Source organism: Miniopterus schreibersii (genome assembly GCF_964146895.1).
Source record: "Miniopterus schreibersii genome assembly, chromosome: 10".
Classification (NCBI taxonomy): Eukaryota; Metazoa; Chordata; class Mammalia; order Chiroptera; family Miniopteridae; genus Miniopterus; species Miniopterus schreibersii.
The window spans coordinates 63,571,976-63,585,696 of record NC_138110.1 but is presented as its reverse complement, the minus strand read 5'-3'; the positions used below and the strand labels follow the sequence as shown (position 1 = coordinate 63,585,696).

At 45.9% G+C, this 13,721-nt stretch overlaps 1 protein-coding gene across 2 annotated transcripts; it reads left to right on the top strand.

Moving 5' to 3' along the window:
• Nucleotides 1–2,003: 2,003 nt before the first annotated feature.
• On the top strand, nt 2,004–13,602 carry SIRPB2 (signal regulatory protein beta 2). Of its 2 annotated transcripts, XM_081148253.1 has the most exons (5): nt 2,004–2,226; nt 7,404–7,769; nt 8,993–9,334; nt 9,872–9,937; nt 11,149–13,602. In XM_081148253.1, exons 1-5 carry the CDS (start codon nt 2,157–2,159, stop codon nt 11,292–11,294), a joined length of 990 nt encoding a protein of 329 aa, XP_081004379.1. In that variant the 5' UTR covers nt 2,004–2,156; the 3' UTR covers nt 11,295–13,602. The 2 variants fall into 2 exon arrangements, with proteins under 2 accessions (XP_081004379.1, XP_081004380.1); XM_081148254.1 differs by lacking the exon at nt 8,993–9,334 and having other exon boundaries at nt 2,046–2,226.
• Nucleotides 13,603–13,721: the final 119 nt, after the last annotated feature.

Genomic DNA, 13,721 nt, shown 5'->3' with positions numbered 1-13,721 from the left:
ACTCTTTCATCATTGATGTTTCTCTCTCTCTCTCTCCCTCTCCTTTCCTCTCTCTGAAATCAATAAAGATATATTTAAAAAAAAATTTTTTTTTTAAATAATAATAATAATGAATAGTTGGAACAACTGAATATCTACATGGAAAGTCCTCAAGTACATAAGAGCTTGGCTTTTAGCAGGTGCTCAGTAAGTGGAGTTGCTATAGGTAAAGTAGATGAAACTAACATGCTTGGCATGTTGTAGAATCTACCTGGCAGCTGCCATTAAACACTGGTGAGTGATGGGCAAGTCCATGTGCCTGGCAATGGGAAGGACTGTCAGGAATTAGATTCCAGGCAATTCCAGGCCTGGAGCAGAGAGCAGGGGGAGGAGCAGGCTTGGAGGTTAGTGACCAGGTGTGGGCTTGGGCCAGGTGTGAGGGGCATCTACCTCGGATAGTCTCAGACAAGTTGACAGTCCCACGAAGAGGAGGGCCTGCCTGAAGGGTGACGTGTTCCACCTGGCAGATGACCTGGGAGCGAACATCCCCCTGGGCCAGCACCACCCTGGCTGTGCTGGAGATGCTGTAGGAAGGGCTGTCTCCCTCTGGGCCTATGGTGGTCTGGGAGGCTGGGAGCTCATTTCCTGCTGCCCACAGGTTCCTGCTGCTCCTTCTTACAGTTCTTGATGCCCCCAGACATGGGTCACTTAGAAACAGACACAGAAACCCAAATTATCAGCTTCTCTGTTATCCAATATTCATGACATAAATATGATAGGAGGGGAAAAATGGGCTGCTGGGAGTAGACGGCATAGAAGGGACAGTGATGTTAAGTGCAATTAGACCTTTACCAATCAAAGAGAAAGCAACACTATGACCAAGTTGTACAGTTTGATACAGTGAGCTAGACACATTAATTTTGGCATTGGTTCAATAATGTATATTCCTTTTAAAAAATTTTTTTGGTTGTTCTTTAAGGATATTATGTAGCTGAGGAACAGTAATTTCAAATAAGTTGAGAATTCCTCAACTATTTCAAGTGGGACATGGGAAACAGTAGTTAATTCAGGCCTGTTTGTATTGATGAATTAATGATTATAATGTTTTCTCTGTAAAAAAGGAGCATGATAATTTACTTTGACAGAACCATAGGAACATACATCAACAGAATTCTTGATCTTTAAAATTTTATTACCACAAGGCCATGAATAAACCAAGAGAATGGTAGGCAGGCTTTGGGGACAAAGAGACTGCCGTATGATTTTTAATAACTGAAAATAAAAGGCAAGTTGTATGTGTAGCATTGTAATGAGATCAGCATGAGATGTCTAAGGGCAACATTGGACAGTAGAAGACAAGGAATAATGCCTGCACATTCTAAAGGAAAATTATTTCCAATCTAAAATTCTATGTCTGGCCCAGCCAGGTGTGGCTCAGCAGTTGAGCATCGATCTAGCATCCAGAAGATCAAGGTTAGATTCCCAGTCAAGGCACATGCCGGGGCTGCAGCTCAATCCCCAGTCAGGGGCGTGCAGGAGGCAGCTCATCAATGACTCTCTCATCATTGATGCTTCTATCTCTCTCTCTCCCTCTCTCTTCCTCTCTCTGAAATCAATAAAGACGTAAATAATAATAATAATAATAAAGAAACAATGGCTCTTTCCTACACTACTGGTGGGCATATAAATTGGCACCATTACTTTGGAAAATTTTGCATTGAACATTCACATACCCAATAACCTGGCATTTCCACTCTTGGCTCAGAAACAAAGGCTCAGAGATGGCAAATGAGTGTGAAGGGTCACACAGCCAGGAAGAGGCAAACCCAATACTTGATCCAAAGTCTGGCTGACTTGAGCACACACTATGGCAGCCATTGTCATCTCCCTCCCAAAGTGCTGAGGTCAGAGGCTGTAGCAAAGAATCATTAAAGTTTTGACAGAGTAATTACAGGAACCACTGCCCAGACACAAAAGCAGGAAGCCCCTTCCACCAGGCTCCTTCCTCTTGCATCAGCAGTCTTATTTTGCCGTGTTCAAAACACTTCCCTAAGAAGCCTTCTCCTCAAGAAGCAGACACAGCCTTGCCCACGGGCCCCACTTCAGACTCGGACACTCATCAGAAAGCAAAGAGACCGCCAGTCTCAGGTTCCACTGGAGGCACGGTGTGCCCCGTGATGCCCACCCCTCCCCACCTGGCCCACTCACCTCCCTCTCAGCTGCTGGTGCTGCTCCTTGTCCTGTCAGGTGAGTGGGATCTGGGACAGAACAGAATTTACCCCTGGCTGGTCCCAGAGAGGGGCACCAGCTGCTCTGGCGTGCTTGATGGGGCTCGAACCCACCAAGGTGGAGTAGGAAGAAGGCGCTGAGAACTTTCCTGACCCCAGCAGAGCACAGGCCTAGTATCCGAAGAAGCAGAGCTTCTTGGAAAGCATAGTGAAGTTAAGCTTCCAGGCTCTGGGCTCATGCCAGGTGGGTTCTGGCTCGGACACTCGTGTGCCCACGTCAGATGCCACGGCTCTTCTACAAAGCAGGACAGCTAATGGGACCTTTCTCTAGAAATGTTGGAAGAATTAAACATAAAAATGGTGAGGCACAGCCCAGGGCCATTGATGTAATTTGCAGGGCCCAGTGCAAAAAGAAAACGCAAGTCCTTTGTTCAATTATTCATCGACCTGTGGTTAAGGAACTCACGGTTTGATTCCGGGTCAGGGCACATGCCCAGGCTACGGGCTCAGTCCCCAGTAGGGAGCATACAGTAAGCAGCCGATCTCCCTTTCTCTCTCTGAAATCAATAAAGATATTTAAAAAAAAAAAAAAAAATTTTAAGGCAGCAACAGCTCAAGCATGGGGCCCATGTAACTATTCATGTGGAGCAGCCAGGAGCCAGCACTGGCCCAGCCCGAGGGAAACCTAGGCTCAAATCGCACCACCAATTGTTTTAAGTAACTTCTCTCTGAGCCTCAGGTTTCCCTCTCTGTAAAATAGGGCTAATCATAGGAGGTACTTCATGACTTTGTTAGGAGGTTTCAACGACATAATACCTATAAGTACAATTGACCCTTGAACAATGCAGGAGTTAGGGGTTCTGACTCCCCATGCAATTAAAATCCATGTATAACTTTCGATTCTCTAAAAACTTAACTAGTAATAGTCTGCTGTTGACCAGAAGCCTTCCTTATAAACAGTCCACTAACACATAGTTTGTGTTATATGTACTATATACTGTATACTTACAATAAAGTAAGCTAAAGAAAAGAAAATGTTATTAAGAAAATCATAAAGAAAAGAAAATACATTTATAGTGCTGTATGTATTTGCTGAAAAAAATCTACGTATAAGTGGACCCACACAGTTCAAACCCTTGTTCTTTGAGGGTCAACTATACCTGGCACAATGTAAAGATTTAATAACTGTTGGCTCTTATTAGCATATGCATATCTCCTCTAAGATCAGTCTCATTTAGCTCTAAAGTCTTGGAGCTCCTGGGTATTGCTCAGCCTCTGGGTCCAGAACACTGTGGTCCACCACACAAGATGCTTGGCTCTCAGCAGGCTCATTCCATCTCTTGCCCATCTGGCCCTTTGCCCCATGCCCTATTGAGATCTAGATTCTGTTCATCACACCTTGGGTCCTCCAGGATGGTCACCCCCAGAAGGGACCTTGTTGGGACCCAGCTGTGGGGCCAAACCTAGATAGTCCCTTGTTCAATGGCTATAACTTGAGGCACCTCTTCACTTCTCCAAGCTGGTTTTCTTGAATAATGATAGCTAATATATTTAGCATTTACATTGTGCTGAGTCCTCCATCAACTATTGAAAGAGGGATATTGAAATCTCAGAGTATAACTGTGCATTTGTCTATTTCTCCCTGCAGTTCTATTGGGTTTGCTTTATATACTTTGAAGTTCTGTTATTAGGTGCATAAATGTTTGTGATTTGTATTTCTTCTTGATTACTCCTTTATCATTATGAAATGACATTCATTATTCCTGGAGATAATTTTTGCTCTGAAGTCTACTTTATCTGATACTAAAATAGCCACTCCAGCCTTCTTTTGATTAGTACTAGTATGCTATATGTTTTTCTGTCATTTTCTTTTTAACCTATTTGCACCTTTAATATTTAAAGTGCATTTCTTATCAGCAACAGATAGTTGGGTCTTACTTTTTTATCTAATATGACAATCTCTAACTTGTACTTAAGATATTTAGACCATTTACATTTAAAGTGCTATTTATATGACCAGATTTAAATCTATTACTCTCCTCTCTGTTCTTTGTTCCCTTTTCCTTCTGTCTATTTTTGGTAATTAAATATTTTTATAATGCTATTTTATCTCTTTTATTGGCTGTTAGCTATAACTCTTGATTTTGTAGTTTAGTGGTTGCTTTAGGACTTAATTATACATCTTTAATTTATCACCATCTACCTTTGATCATACCATTTCACATATACAGTCATGCATCATTCAGGAAAGGGACTGAGAAACACATCATTAGGTGAATTTGTCGTCGTATGAACATTTAGGGGTCATGATGAACAAAGCAACATGAGATTAAATCACACACAATAGAAAATGATGCCATCAAGAGACGCAATAAAGATGAGATGCGTGAGGCTGCTGCCGGCATAACATGGCATACTGTTTCAGAGCAAACTTCTATTTTATAAGTAGAAAAAGTACACTCAGAAATAATGATAAAAAAGCCTGGCCAGCGTGGCTCAGCAGTTGAGTATCGACCTATGTATGATCCAGGAGGTCATGGTTCGATTACCAGTTGTGGGCTCGATCCCCAGTAGGGGGTGTGCAGGAGGCAGCCGATCAATGACTCTCATCATTGATGTTTCTCTCTCTCTTCCTCTCCGTTCCTCTCTCTGAAATCAATAAAGATATAAAATATTATATATTCTAAAAAATAAAATTAATTAAAAATAAAGTAATAATAAAAAGTATAGTATAGTAAGTATATAAACCAGAAACACAGTCATTTATTATCATCATCAAGTATTATGAGTTGTACATACTGATATATACTATACTTTCATATAGCTGGCAGTGCAGGTTTGTTTACAACGGCGTCACCATGAACACATGAGGAATATGTTGCTCTATAACCTTACCATGGCTACAATATCATTAGGCAATAGGAACTTTTCTGCTCCTCTATAATTTTGTGGGACCACTGTAGTACATGAGGTTCATTGTTGACCAAAACATCATTATGTGATGCATGACTGTAATATTAGAACCTTGCGATAGTATACTAACATTTCCCCCATCTCTGCCTTTACTCTATTATTGTCTTAACTTTATTTATACAAGTTCTATAAACCTCACAATAGAATGTTATTACTTTTTATAATTTTGGGGCCTTGCTTTTCAGATTTGTTCAGTGAGACCAGAGCCCATCTCTCTGGGTAGAGTACCCTGTCTTGTGTTGTCTACCCATTGCCCTGTCGATCATGAGGTCTTCCAGTCTGGCTGGTGGGCACAGGCACTATTCTCAACCCTGTGCTGAGGGTTGGACACTGTTTTGTGCATACACTTGAGGAAACTACCTGAGGCCAGGGCAAGACCCACCAGAAAGGATTAGAGAGAACAGATCTGACTCATTCAGATAATGGTTTTGGGGGTGGGTGTTGCTGAACTTCTTGGAACTAAAGACACCGAGGACAAAAGGCATCCCTAGGATTAAATATGGTGTGTCACTTGGTCACTACTGTGAGGTAGTTCTTAGAGGCTAATAGTACACGTCTAGCTGCAGATAAGCAGAAAAAGAATTTAGAGTTTCACAACCCTTCCCCATATCCTCTTAGAAGAGAAGAGAATGTTTGTTTCACTTCCCTACCTCATCTCACTCGCAACTGAGAAACACCATGATATACTGTACCGCAAGCTTATGTCTTAGAGTGAAACCGAGTTATTCCCAGGGCCTGATGGGAACACAAACCAAGGGAAATTCAGAACAAAAAGCTGATGACCTTGTGTTGAGCAAACTCCTAAGTCACCTGATCTGCATTCAAATCCTGGCCATGACTGTTCTGAGTGTACGGTTCACCTCCAGTTTCTTCAAATCTCTCTGAGCATTCGTTTTCTCATCTCATAAATAGAGACAGTAAAATAGACCCTCCTCATAGAGTCCTGGTGCTTATGATGTTCATAACCTGGGTGTAGAAGAACTTCCAGAGGTGGCTTCCACCCTCTTTTTCTGAGCTTAGTCTGAGGCCAAATTCAAAGTTCGACCTATCCCCCAAATAGACCCGCTTCACAGCACATCAACAAGCATTGTTGAAGGAGTCACAGGAGTCGGGAGAGCACTTACAATGAGCACCACAGCACATAAACTCTCTCTGCTATATTTGAGGATTAAGACCAGGGGCTCCAGAAACAGGCTTTAAGTGTTTGGATTGAGGCTCTGTCAGATTTGGGGGTCGGGGGATGAATTAGTCTGCTAGGGATGTGGTAACAAAGTACCACAGGCTGCTGTCTTAAACAACAAAAATTTATTTTTTCACAATTCTACAGACTAGAAATCTAAGATGAAGGTGTCTACAGGGTTGATTTCTCCTGAGGCCTGTCTCCATGGCTTGTAGATGGCTGTCTTCTCTCCATGTCTTCATGTGGTCTTCCGTGTCTGTGTGTGTGTGTGTGTGTGTGTGTCCTAATCTGCCTTATAAGGACAGCCGTCATATTGGACTAAGACCCTCCCATGTGACCTTATTTTAACTTAATTACCTATTTATAGACTATCTCTAAATGCAGTCACATTCTGAGGTACATGGGTGAGGACTTCAACATATGAATTGTGGGGGTAGGGGGCACCATTCAGCCCATAAAAGGTGACCCTGGGAAAATTACCTAATCTTTCTGGGCACTCATTGTCTTCTGTTCTAAAATGGGGATGATGGCTCCTCCGGGCGTGGCTCAGCAGTTGAGCATCCACATAGGAGCCAGGAGATCGAAGTTCGATTCCCAGTCAGGGCACATGCCCGGGTTGCAGGCTCCATCCCCAATGAGGGGCGTGCAGGAGGCAGCCGATCAATGACTCTCATCATTGATGTTTCTATCCCCCTCTCCCTTCCTCTCACTAAAATCAATAAAATATATTAAAAAATAAAATAAAAATAAAATGGGAATGATGCTGCCCACCTCATGGGAGCGTTGGAAGGGACAAATACAAGCAGTTCCTGGCACATGGTGAGCACTCAAGTGCCATCCATTATTTGTAAGTTCTCCATTCAGTGGCTCTGTTCTCTCCAGCCAGTTGCCTCATCTCCTCTTTTACTTCCATCTCCAACAACACCCCTGGAGTGTACTGAACAATTGTTCTTGGTCAGCTAATGACTAATTTCTGTTAAGCTTGCCTCTTAGGTCTCCAAGACTTTCCTGTCCAGCTCAAGGTCTTTCTTCCTCTATTGTAGGAGCCTCTGAGCAGAGCAACGGGAATGAGTGGCAGGTGCTGCAACCCGATGGTCCCATGCTGGTGGCAGAAGGTGAGACACTCCTACTGAGGTGTACAGTGATGGGCTCCTGCATTGATGCCATGATAAAATGGGTCAAGGTGAGCAATCGGGGCCAGCAGGAAATTTACAACTTCAGACACGGCTTCTTCCCTGGGGTGACACCCTTGATCCAGCAGACATTGGAGCCACTTGATTGCGACCATTCTATCTATATCCATAATGTCACCAGGGAGCAGGAAGGAACCTACCACTGCGTGAGGTTTGACGGCTTGAGTGGACACTCGGAAATGCAGCTGGATGAGGGCACCTCGGTGCTTGTGAAGGGTGAGTATTAGGCCCTGCGGGTTATAACATTCTGCTCCGCTCTGTTTCTCTACATCAGTCACTTTTACCCACAATCATGCTATACACACAAAATCTCAATGGCACGTAGCAATTAGTATATCTCACTCACACATTACAGGCAGCTGGGGTGCTTCTGTTCCACACGTCTCATCCCAGGGCCCAGACTGGCAGGGTGCGTTTTCTCATGGAGAGCGCAGCAGAACAAGGGACAAGTCCCAGCACTCCCAGTACATTTCAAGCTTCTACTGGCACAATGTCTGCTAACAGCCCGTTGGTTAGAGCAACTCACATGACTCAGCTCAAACTCAATAGACAAGAAAGTGTACCTGCCGTCGTGAGGCCATGGCAGGAATATGGATGTACCACAGGGGAGTCAAGAACTGGGGCTGATCATTTAATTTACCTCACTCCCCAAGGAATCAGTCATGTTATCTGTAAGTTCACCAGTGATGGCCTGGACACCCAAATCCTGGATGTGTCATTCAATAGAAGTGTGTTCTTAAATCAGTCACTTCAGATCTGTGTACTTCAAGTGCCTAACTTGAAAAATAGGCAACACAATTCCTGCTTCAAGAGTCATTTGGGTAATGAAACAGAAGAACCGATGTTTGTGAAACCACTCTGTAAACTGCTGACATGGAGAGTATCTGTGGGTGTGGTGGAGGTGGGGGGTGGGGAGAGATTCATTTTAGCTTGATGCAAGCATTTCAGGAAGACTTCTCTGACTCCTTCCAAGCTGTGGCTGGTGCCTGCTCTTGGTCCTGCAGTCGTCTGGATATCCAAACTCAGAGGGATTTTCTGGACCATCTCCACCACCAGACTGAGAACTTTTTCAGGGCAGGACGTTTGTGTGTCTTTCTGAGCTTTATTTTCCCCAGTCTTAGCATCAGCACAAAGTCAGTACTGAGGACTTCTGTATTGCCCTGGCCAGAGTGGCTCAGGTAGTTGGAACACCATCCCAGACACTGAAAGGTTACCAGCTCCATCCCCAGTCAGGGCTTATGTGGGAGGCAACTGATCAATGTTTCACTCTCACATGGATTTCTCTCTCTCTCTCTCCCTCTCCTCTCGTCAACTGCTGAGTAATGAGGGGACACAGGAGGGAGTGGCTGATTGAAGAAAGCAAGGAAGAGGAGGGAGGGAAGAGATGAGTGGACGATGGAAAAAGAAAGAATGAAACAAGGACCTCTCTTTGAATTCAGGAGCTGAGAGCCTACAGCCACACCTCTGGATCATCCAGCCCCAGGAGTTGGTGTTGGCAACCACTGGAGACACTGTCTTGCTGAACTGCACAGTACTTGGATATGGTCCTCCTGGACCCGTGAGGTGGTTTCGGGGGGCTGGTTTGAGCCGGGAAGCCATTTACAACTTCGAAGGCATCTCCCAGCCCAACGTGACTGCAGTCCACGCCTCCAGCAGTGATTTCAGCATTCTTTTGCAAGGTGTCTCTACTGAGTACACAGGCACCTACTACTGTGTAAAGTTTCACAGGAAAATTAACAGGCAATACCTGTCTGGACAGGGCACCAGGCTGAGAGTGCAAGGTAAGACAGGTGGTCTAGGAGATGTTAGGGGAAAGGGGAGGTTATCCGCAGGAACTCTTCACCATGTCCCAAACAAGCCAGCTTTTCTCAGCCTCCATGCCTTTACATAAGCTGTTGCCTCTGCCTGGAATGTTTTCTCATTTTCTATGTCAAACTCCTGCTCATCCCTCAAAGCTCAGCATAAATAGCCCCTCCTCTGTGAAGCCTTCTCCTTTTACCAGGCAGAGTTAATTTCTCCCCTTTCTGGGTCCCATGGAACTATGTATAGTTAACAATTCAACAAACATCTAGTGCATGCCTGTTGACTGTTCTTCACTGTACTCGGTGCTATGGATACTGCAATGAATTAGACGTTGTTTCAACCCCAGAGATGCTCAACAGGACTAACCAGTCCCTGCTACTAGGTATGACTTCTAGCCCTCATCCCAGATAGACACTGGCAGACTCATTTTGGTGACCCCAGCTCCAAGCACAGGGCTCAGAAAGTGGTGGGACAGAAAGAAAAGTGGAATTTAAGACCACCTCTCTCCCTTGCAGCAAATTCCTCTTCTCCCCAAGAGAGAGAAGTCATCAATCAACATGTAGCCAGGAGATTTCTGTCAGGTGAGTGTTCTTACCTCCAAAGGAGTTAACCAATACCCCACAGGCAAAGGTGGGGCAAAGATGGCTTAGCCATGGGAAGGGACCGGTCCCTTCTAGGGCCCATCTGCCACCAAGAAAGTTCCTAGAACTCCATCTCAACTGCAGAACCGGGAACCCAGAGAACCTTGCTAAAGCTCAATCAGAGACACAGCCAGTTCTAAATGTTCAATGGGCAGTCTTGTTTGAGAGGTAGTGGACTGCCCATGATTCCTTGTAAGATTACACCGTAAAACTGTACATAACAGTGCTAAATAGCACATGGCTCTATAGCTAGGCTTCCTGGATTGAGCCCCTATCTCTCTGTGAGATTGTGGGCAGGGTGCCTCACTCCTTGAATCTCTGATGTCCTGCTCTCTGAACTGAGGGCTTCGGGAAATCAGAGAGCCTACCTCACAGGGTTGTGTGTGGATCCAATGAGTCACATGTGCTGAGTGCCCAGAACTGTGTCTGTCACAGCACCTGTTAGCACTCAGGGGCACTTGATGACTGGGAGAACTGGGAATAGAGGTTGCCAGGTTGCCCTCCCTGATGCTCAACCCTGTTCCTCCCATTCTTGGGAGCCCATCACTTCTTCAACACGTGTAGCCTTGAGCAAATCACTTCCCCACTCTGCGTCTGCTTCCTCATCTATACAAATCGCATTGCTCTCCTGCCTTGCAAGATTAGTTTGAGGATTATATTAGGCAATTAGGAAGTGCTTAGCTTGGGACCTGAGGCAGAGAAGCCAAGCAGCCAATAAATGAAAGTAGTTTTCTATTATAGCAGGTCCTTGGATGACGCCATTTCCATCATTTCGTTATAATGTTAATAAGATGCCGTAGGAAAGTTCACTCTTGTTTATATGAACTAGCTTATGCTAAAGTTGGTTTCATTACACATATGTTTTACTTAGTCACAGAACCAATCGATTATGTTAAATGAAAACTTACTGTATTGTCAGAGGTCAGGGAGGTCATCAGGATGATTAAAGGTACAGGTAAGATATTGAGCAAGGCCTTTTCAGGCCTGGGACAAAGGGAGGGGAGGACTTGGATCTCCTCTGCCAGTATAGAAAGAATGTGGCCCCAGAGGTTATGGGCAGCTGAGCCCAACCTCGCCCACAGGGAGCACTAAGTGTGGGCTGTTAAGGGCTCACCTGAGGTCCTTCCTGAACTCTCCTTTGTATCCCCCAGGCCTCCTGTCTGTGCTCACGATTGTGGTCCTGGGACTGAAGGCAGTGACCTTGGCTGCACTCCTGGTGGCCCTGGCTGCCCGCTGGAGAAGAGCTGGGCAAGAAAACATCAAAACCCCAGGCCCAGCAAAGCTGTGCTCATTTTAGCATGCAGCATGGGGCATGGGTGAGGGGTCAACTCCAGAGAGGTACCCTGAGTCAGAGAGGGGCCAGGGCTCCCCAACTATTTCTCTGTCTCCAATCCCAGCCTCCAGATGTCCCCCAGGGCTCATTACAAACTCCAGGATCCCTGCACCTGGTTTCAGTTCACCTGGTGAAATACCCCACCTGACACTGGGTTCCCCTCTGACGAATCTTCCTCTCTCTTCTCAGCCTATTGAGACCCTCCTTGTCCTTCAAGGCCTTGCCGAAGTTTCTCCTCAAGGCTCTTGCTTCTGCTGCAGTCCCTTCTGAAGTGCCCTCCCCCTCCCCCCCCTCGCTCCACATTTTCACAATCTTCAAAATCTAACTCAGAGACTTCCCAGAAGGTATCCCAGAGCATTTCTGAGCTCACCCAGCCACACCGCCTCCATGTATAGCCTCCTCTCCCCTTTCCTGCCTTTTTTCCTTCCACACTGTGGCTAGCTTGGGTGTCTGTAAAAGTTGGAATACAAGTTTGGCAAGTTTAACAAAACTCATAAATAACAGTGATTTAAACCAGAACAAAATTCGTTTCTCTAGTAACATCTGAGCATAAGCAGACCAGGCAAAACAGCTGCTCCCTGATATTGAGACCAAGGATTCCTTGATTGCGTTGCTACCAGGTCGACATCCCAGGCAGCAAGACCAGGGAAAAGGCAATGAAGGGGAGTGTGACACTCCCCTTTTAGGACACAGCTAGGAATTTGCCCACATCATCTCTAATTGGCTAGAATGTTTCATGTGGTCATGGCTAGCTGCAAGGAAGACTGGGAAATGTAGTCTTTATTCTGGAAGCAATAACCCCAGCTGAAAATTTTCACTAGAAAAACAGAGGGTAAATATCAATAGATACTGTAAGAGTAATTTCCACCTCAATACTTCGAGGGCATGGACTCAGCCTCTCCCTTGCCCTGTGCGACACCTGAGTTCAATTCCCAGCTGAAACAGCCCCTCTTTGGTCACTACCCGCAGTAGGACAGCATAATGGAAGACAGTCATTCTCAAGACGAGGAGATTTTGCCACCCAGGGGCATTTGGCAATGTCTAAAGACATTTTTGGTTGTCATGAGTTGGGGGGTGCTATCACCATCTAGTGGTTAGAGGTCAGAGATGCTGCTGTGTAACCTATAATGCACAGGGCAGCCCCCGCAACAAAGAGTTGTCTGGCCCACAATATCAGCAGTGTCCAGGTTGTAAAGCCCTGATGTAAGGGAAAGCATGCATTTCCTGGAGTCAGACACAGGGGACTTCTAATCCTGAAGCCCTCCCACCCTCCCTGTGCACCTTTAGTGACTAATCAGTCACTTCACCTCTTGGAACCGTGGGGGAATAACCTGGATTTGTCTGCATTGTAGAAGAGCCAATTTAATTCAGCATTTGCTGAGGACTTACTGTGTGCTGTGCGCACTGTGTACACTCGGGACATGTGAACCCCCTTCCCACTTTCCATGCAAACATTTATTAGCACCTACTGTGTGGGAAGTGGATTAGTCTAGATGTTTTTCATCTTATAACAACAGAAAAACAGGTTGAACAAGCCTAAGACAATGGGGATATTAATTTAATCTAAGAATCACTGAATTAGCAGACATCAGAAAGCAGATACGGTGGGCTGAATGATGTCTCACCCCCCCACCCCACCCCCAAAGATACTCCACTCCCTAATTCCTGGAATCTGTGACTGTTACCTTGAGGTGGGGATACCTAAACTGAGATCAGAAGGATGAGCTGGACCTGGCAAAGGGAAGAGAAAGAGAAGCGCATCCAGGCAGGTGGCAAGAGGGCAAAGCAGCTCAGGACCTAGAAGACAGGGTTGTGTCTGAGAAGGCGCCCTTGGAGCAGAAGCCTGAAGAAAGTGAGGGAGCACCTTGCCCACGAGCGAGGGGAAGGTGTTCCCCACAAGAGCAGCAGATGCAAAGACTCATGCGAACGCATGGCTGGCACGCTGAGGGTCATCCAGAAGGGCCTGCAGCAGAGGAAGCCGGTGAGAAACCCACGAGGGCAGGTAGAGGGGCTGGCGCATGTCACCTGAGTCTTGCAGGCCCCGAGACTCATGCGGAGTAACATGGGGAGCCAAGCAAGGGTTGGAAGAAAGGAGTGACCCGTCGTTCAAGGTCTGCTTTAGCTCCCTAGAGGATGAGCAACCAGAGGGCAGGGGCTCTGCTTTGCTCGCTGCTGATCCCCAGCCCTGGAAGAGCACCGGGACCTTGATAACACTCAGTAAATATTTAAACGAGCGAATGAACGAGTGAATAAACTAACGAAAGGACGAGACGAGTCCACTAATAGCTGGGATTCTGACTTCAGCAACCCGCATTCGGCCTGCCCTTGGGTTTGAAGTCCCGCCCTGCCTCTCATCCCGGCGCCTCTCCAACTCCCGCCGTTCGGCTGCGG

Coding starts and splice junctions, on each gene's coding strand:
- SIRPB2 (XM_081148253.1), top strand. CDS start 2,157: ATGCCCACCCCTCCCCACCTGGCCCACTCACCTCCCTCTCAGCTGCTG. Junction 2,227..7,403: donor GCTGCTCCTTGTCCTGTCAG/GTGAGTGGGATC, acceptor CCTCTATTGTAG/GAGCCTCTGAGCAGAGCAAC. Junction 9,335..9,871: donor CACCAGGCTGAGAGTGCAAG/GTAAGACAGGTG, acceptor TCTCCCTTGCAG/CAAATTCCTCTTCTCCCCAA.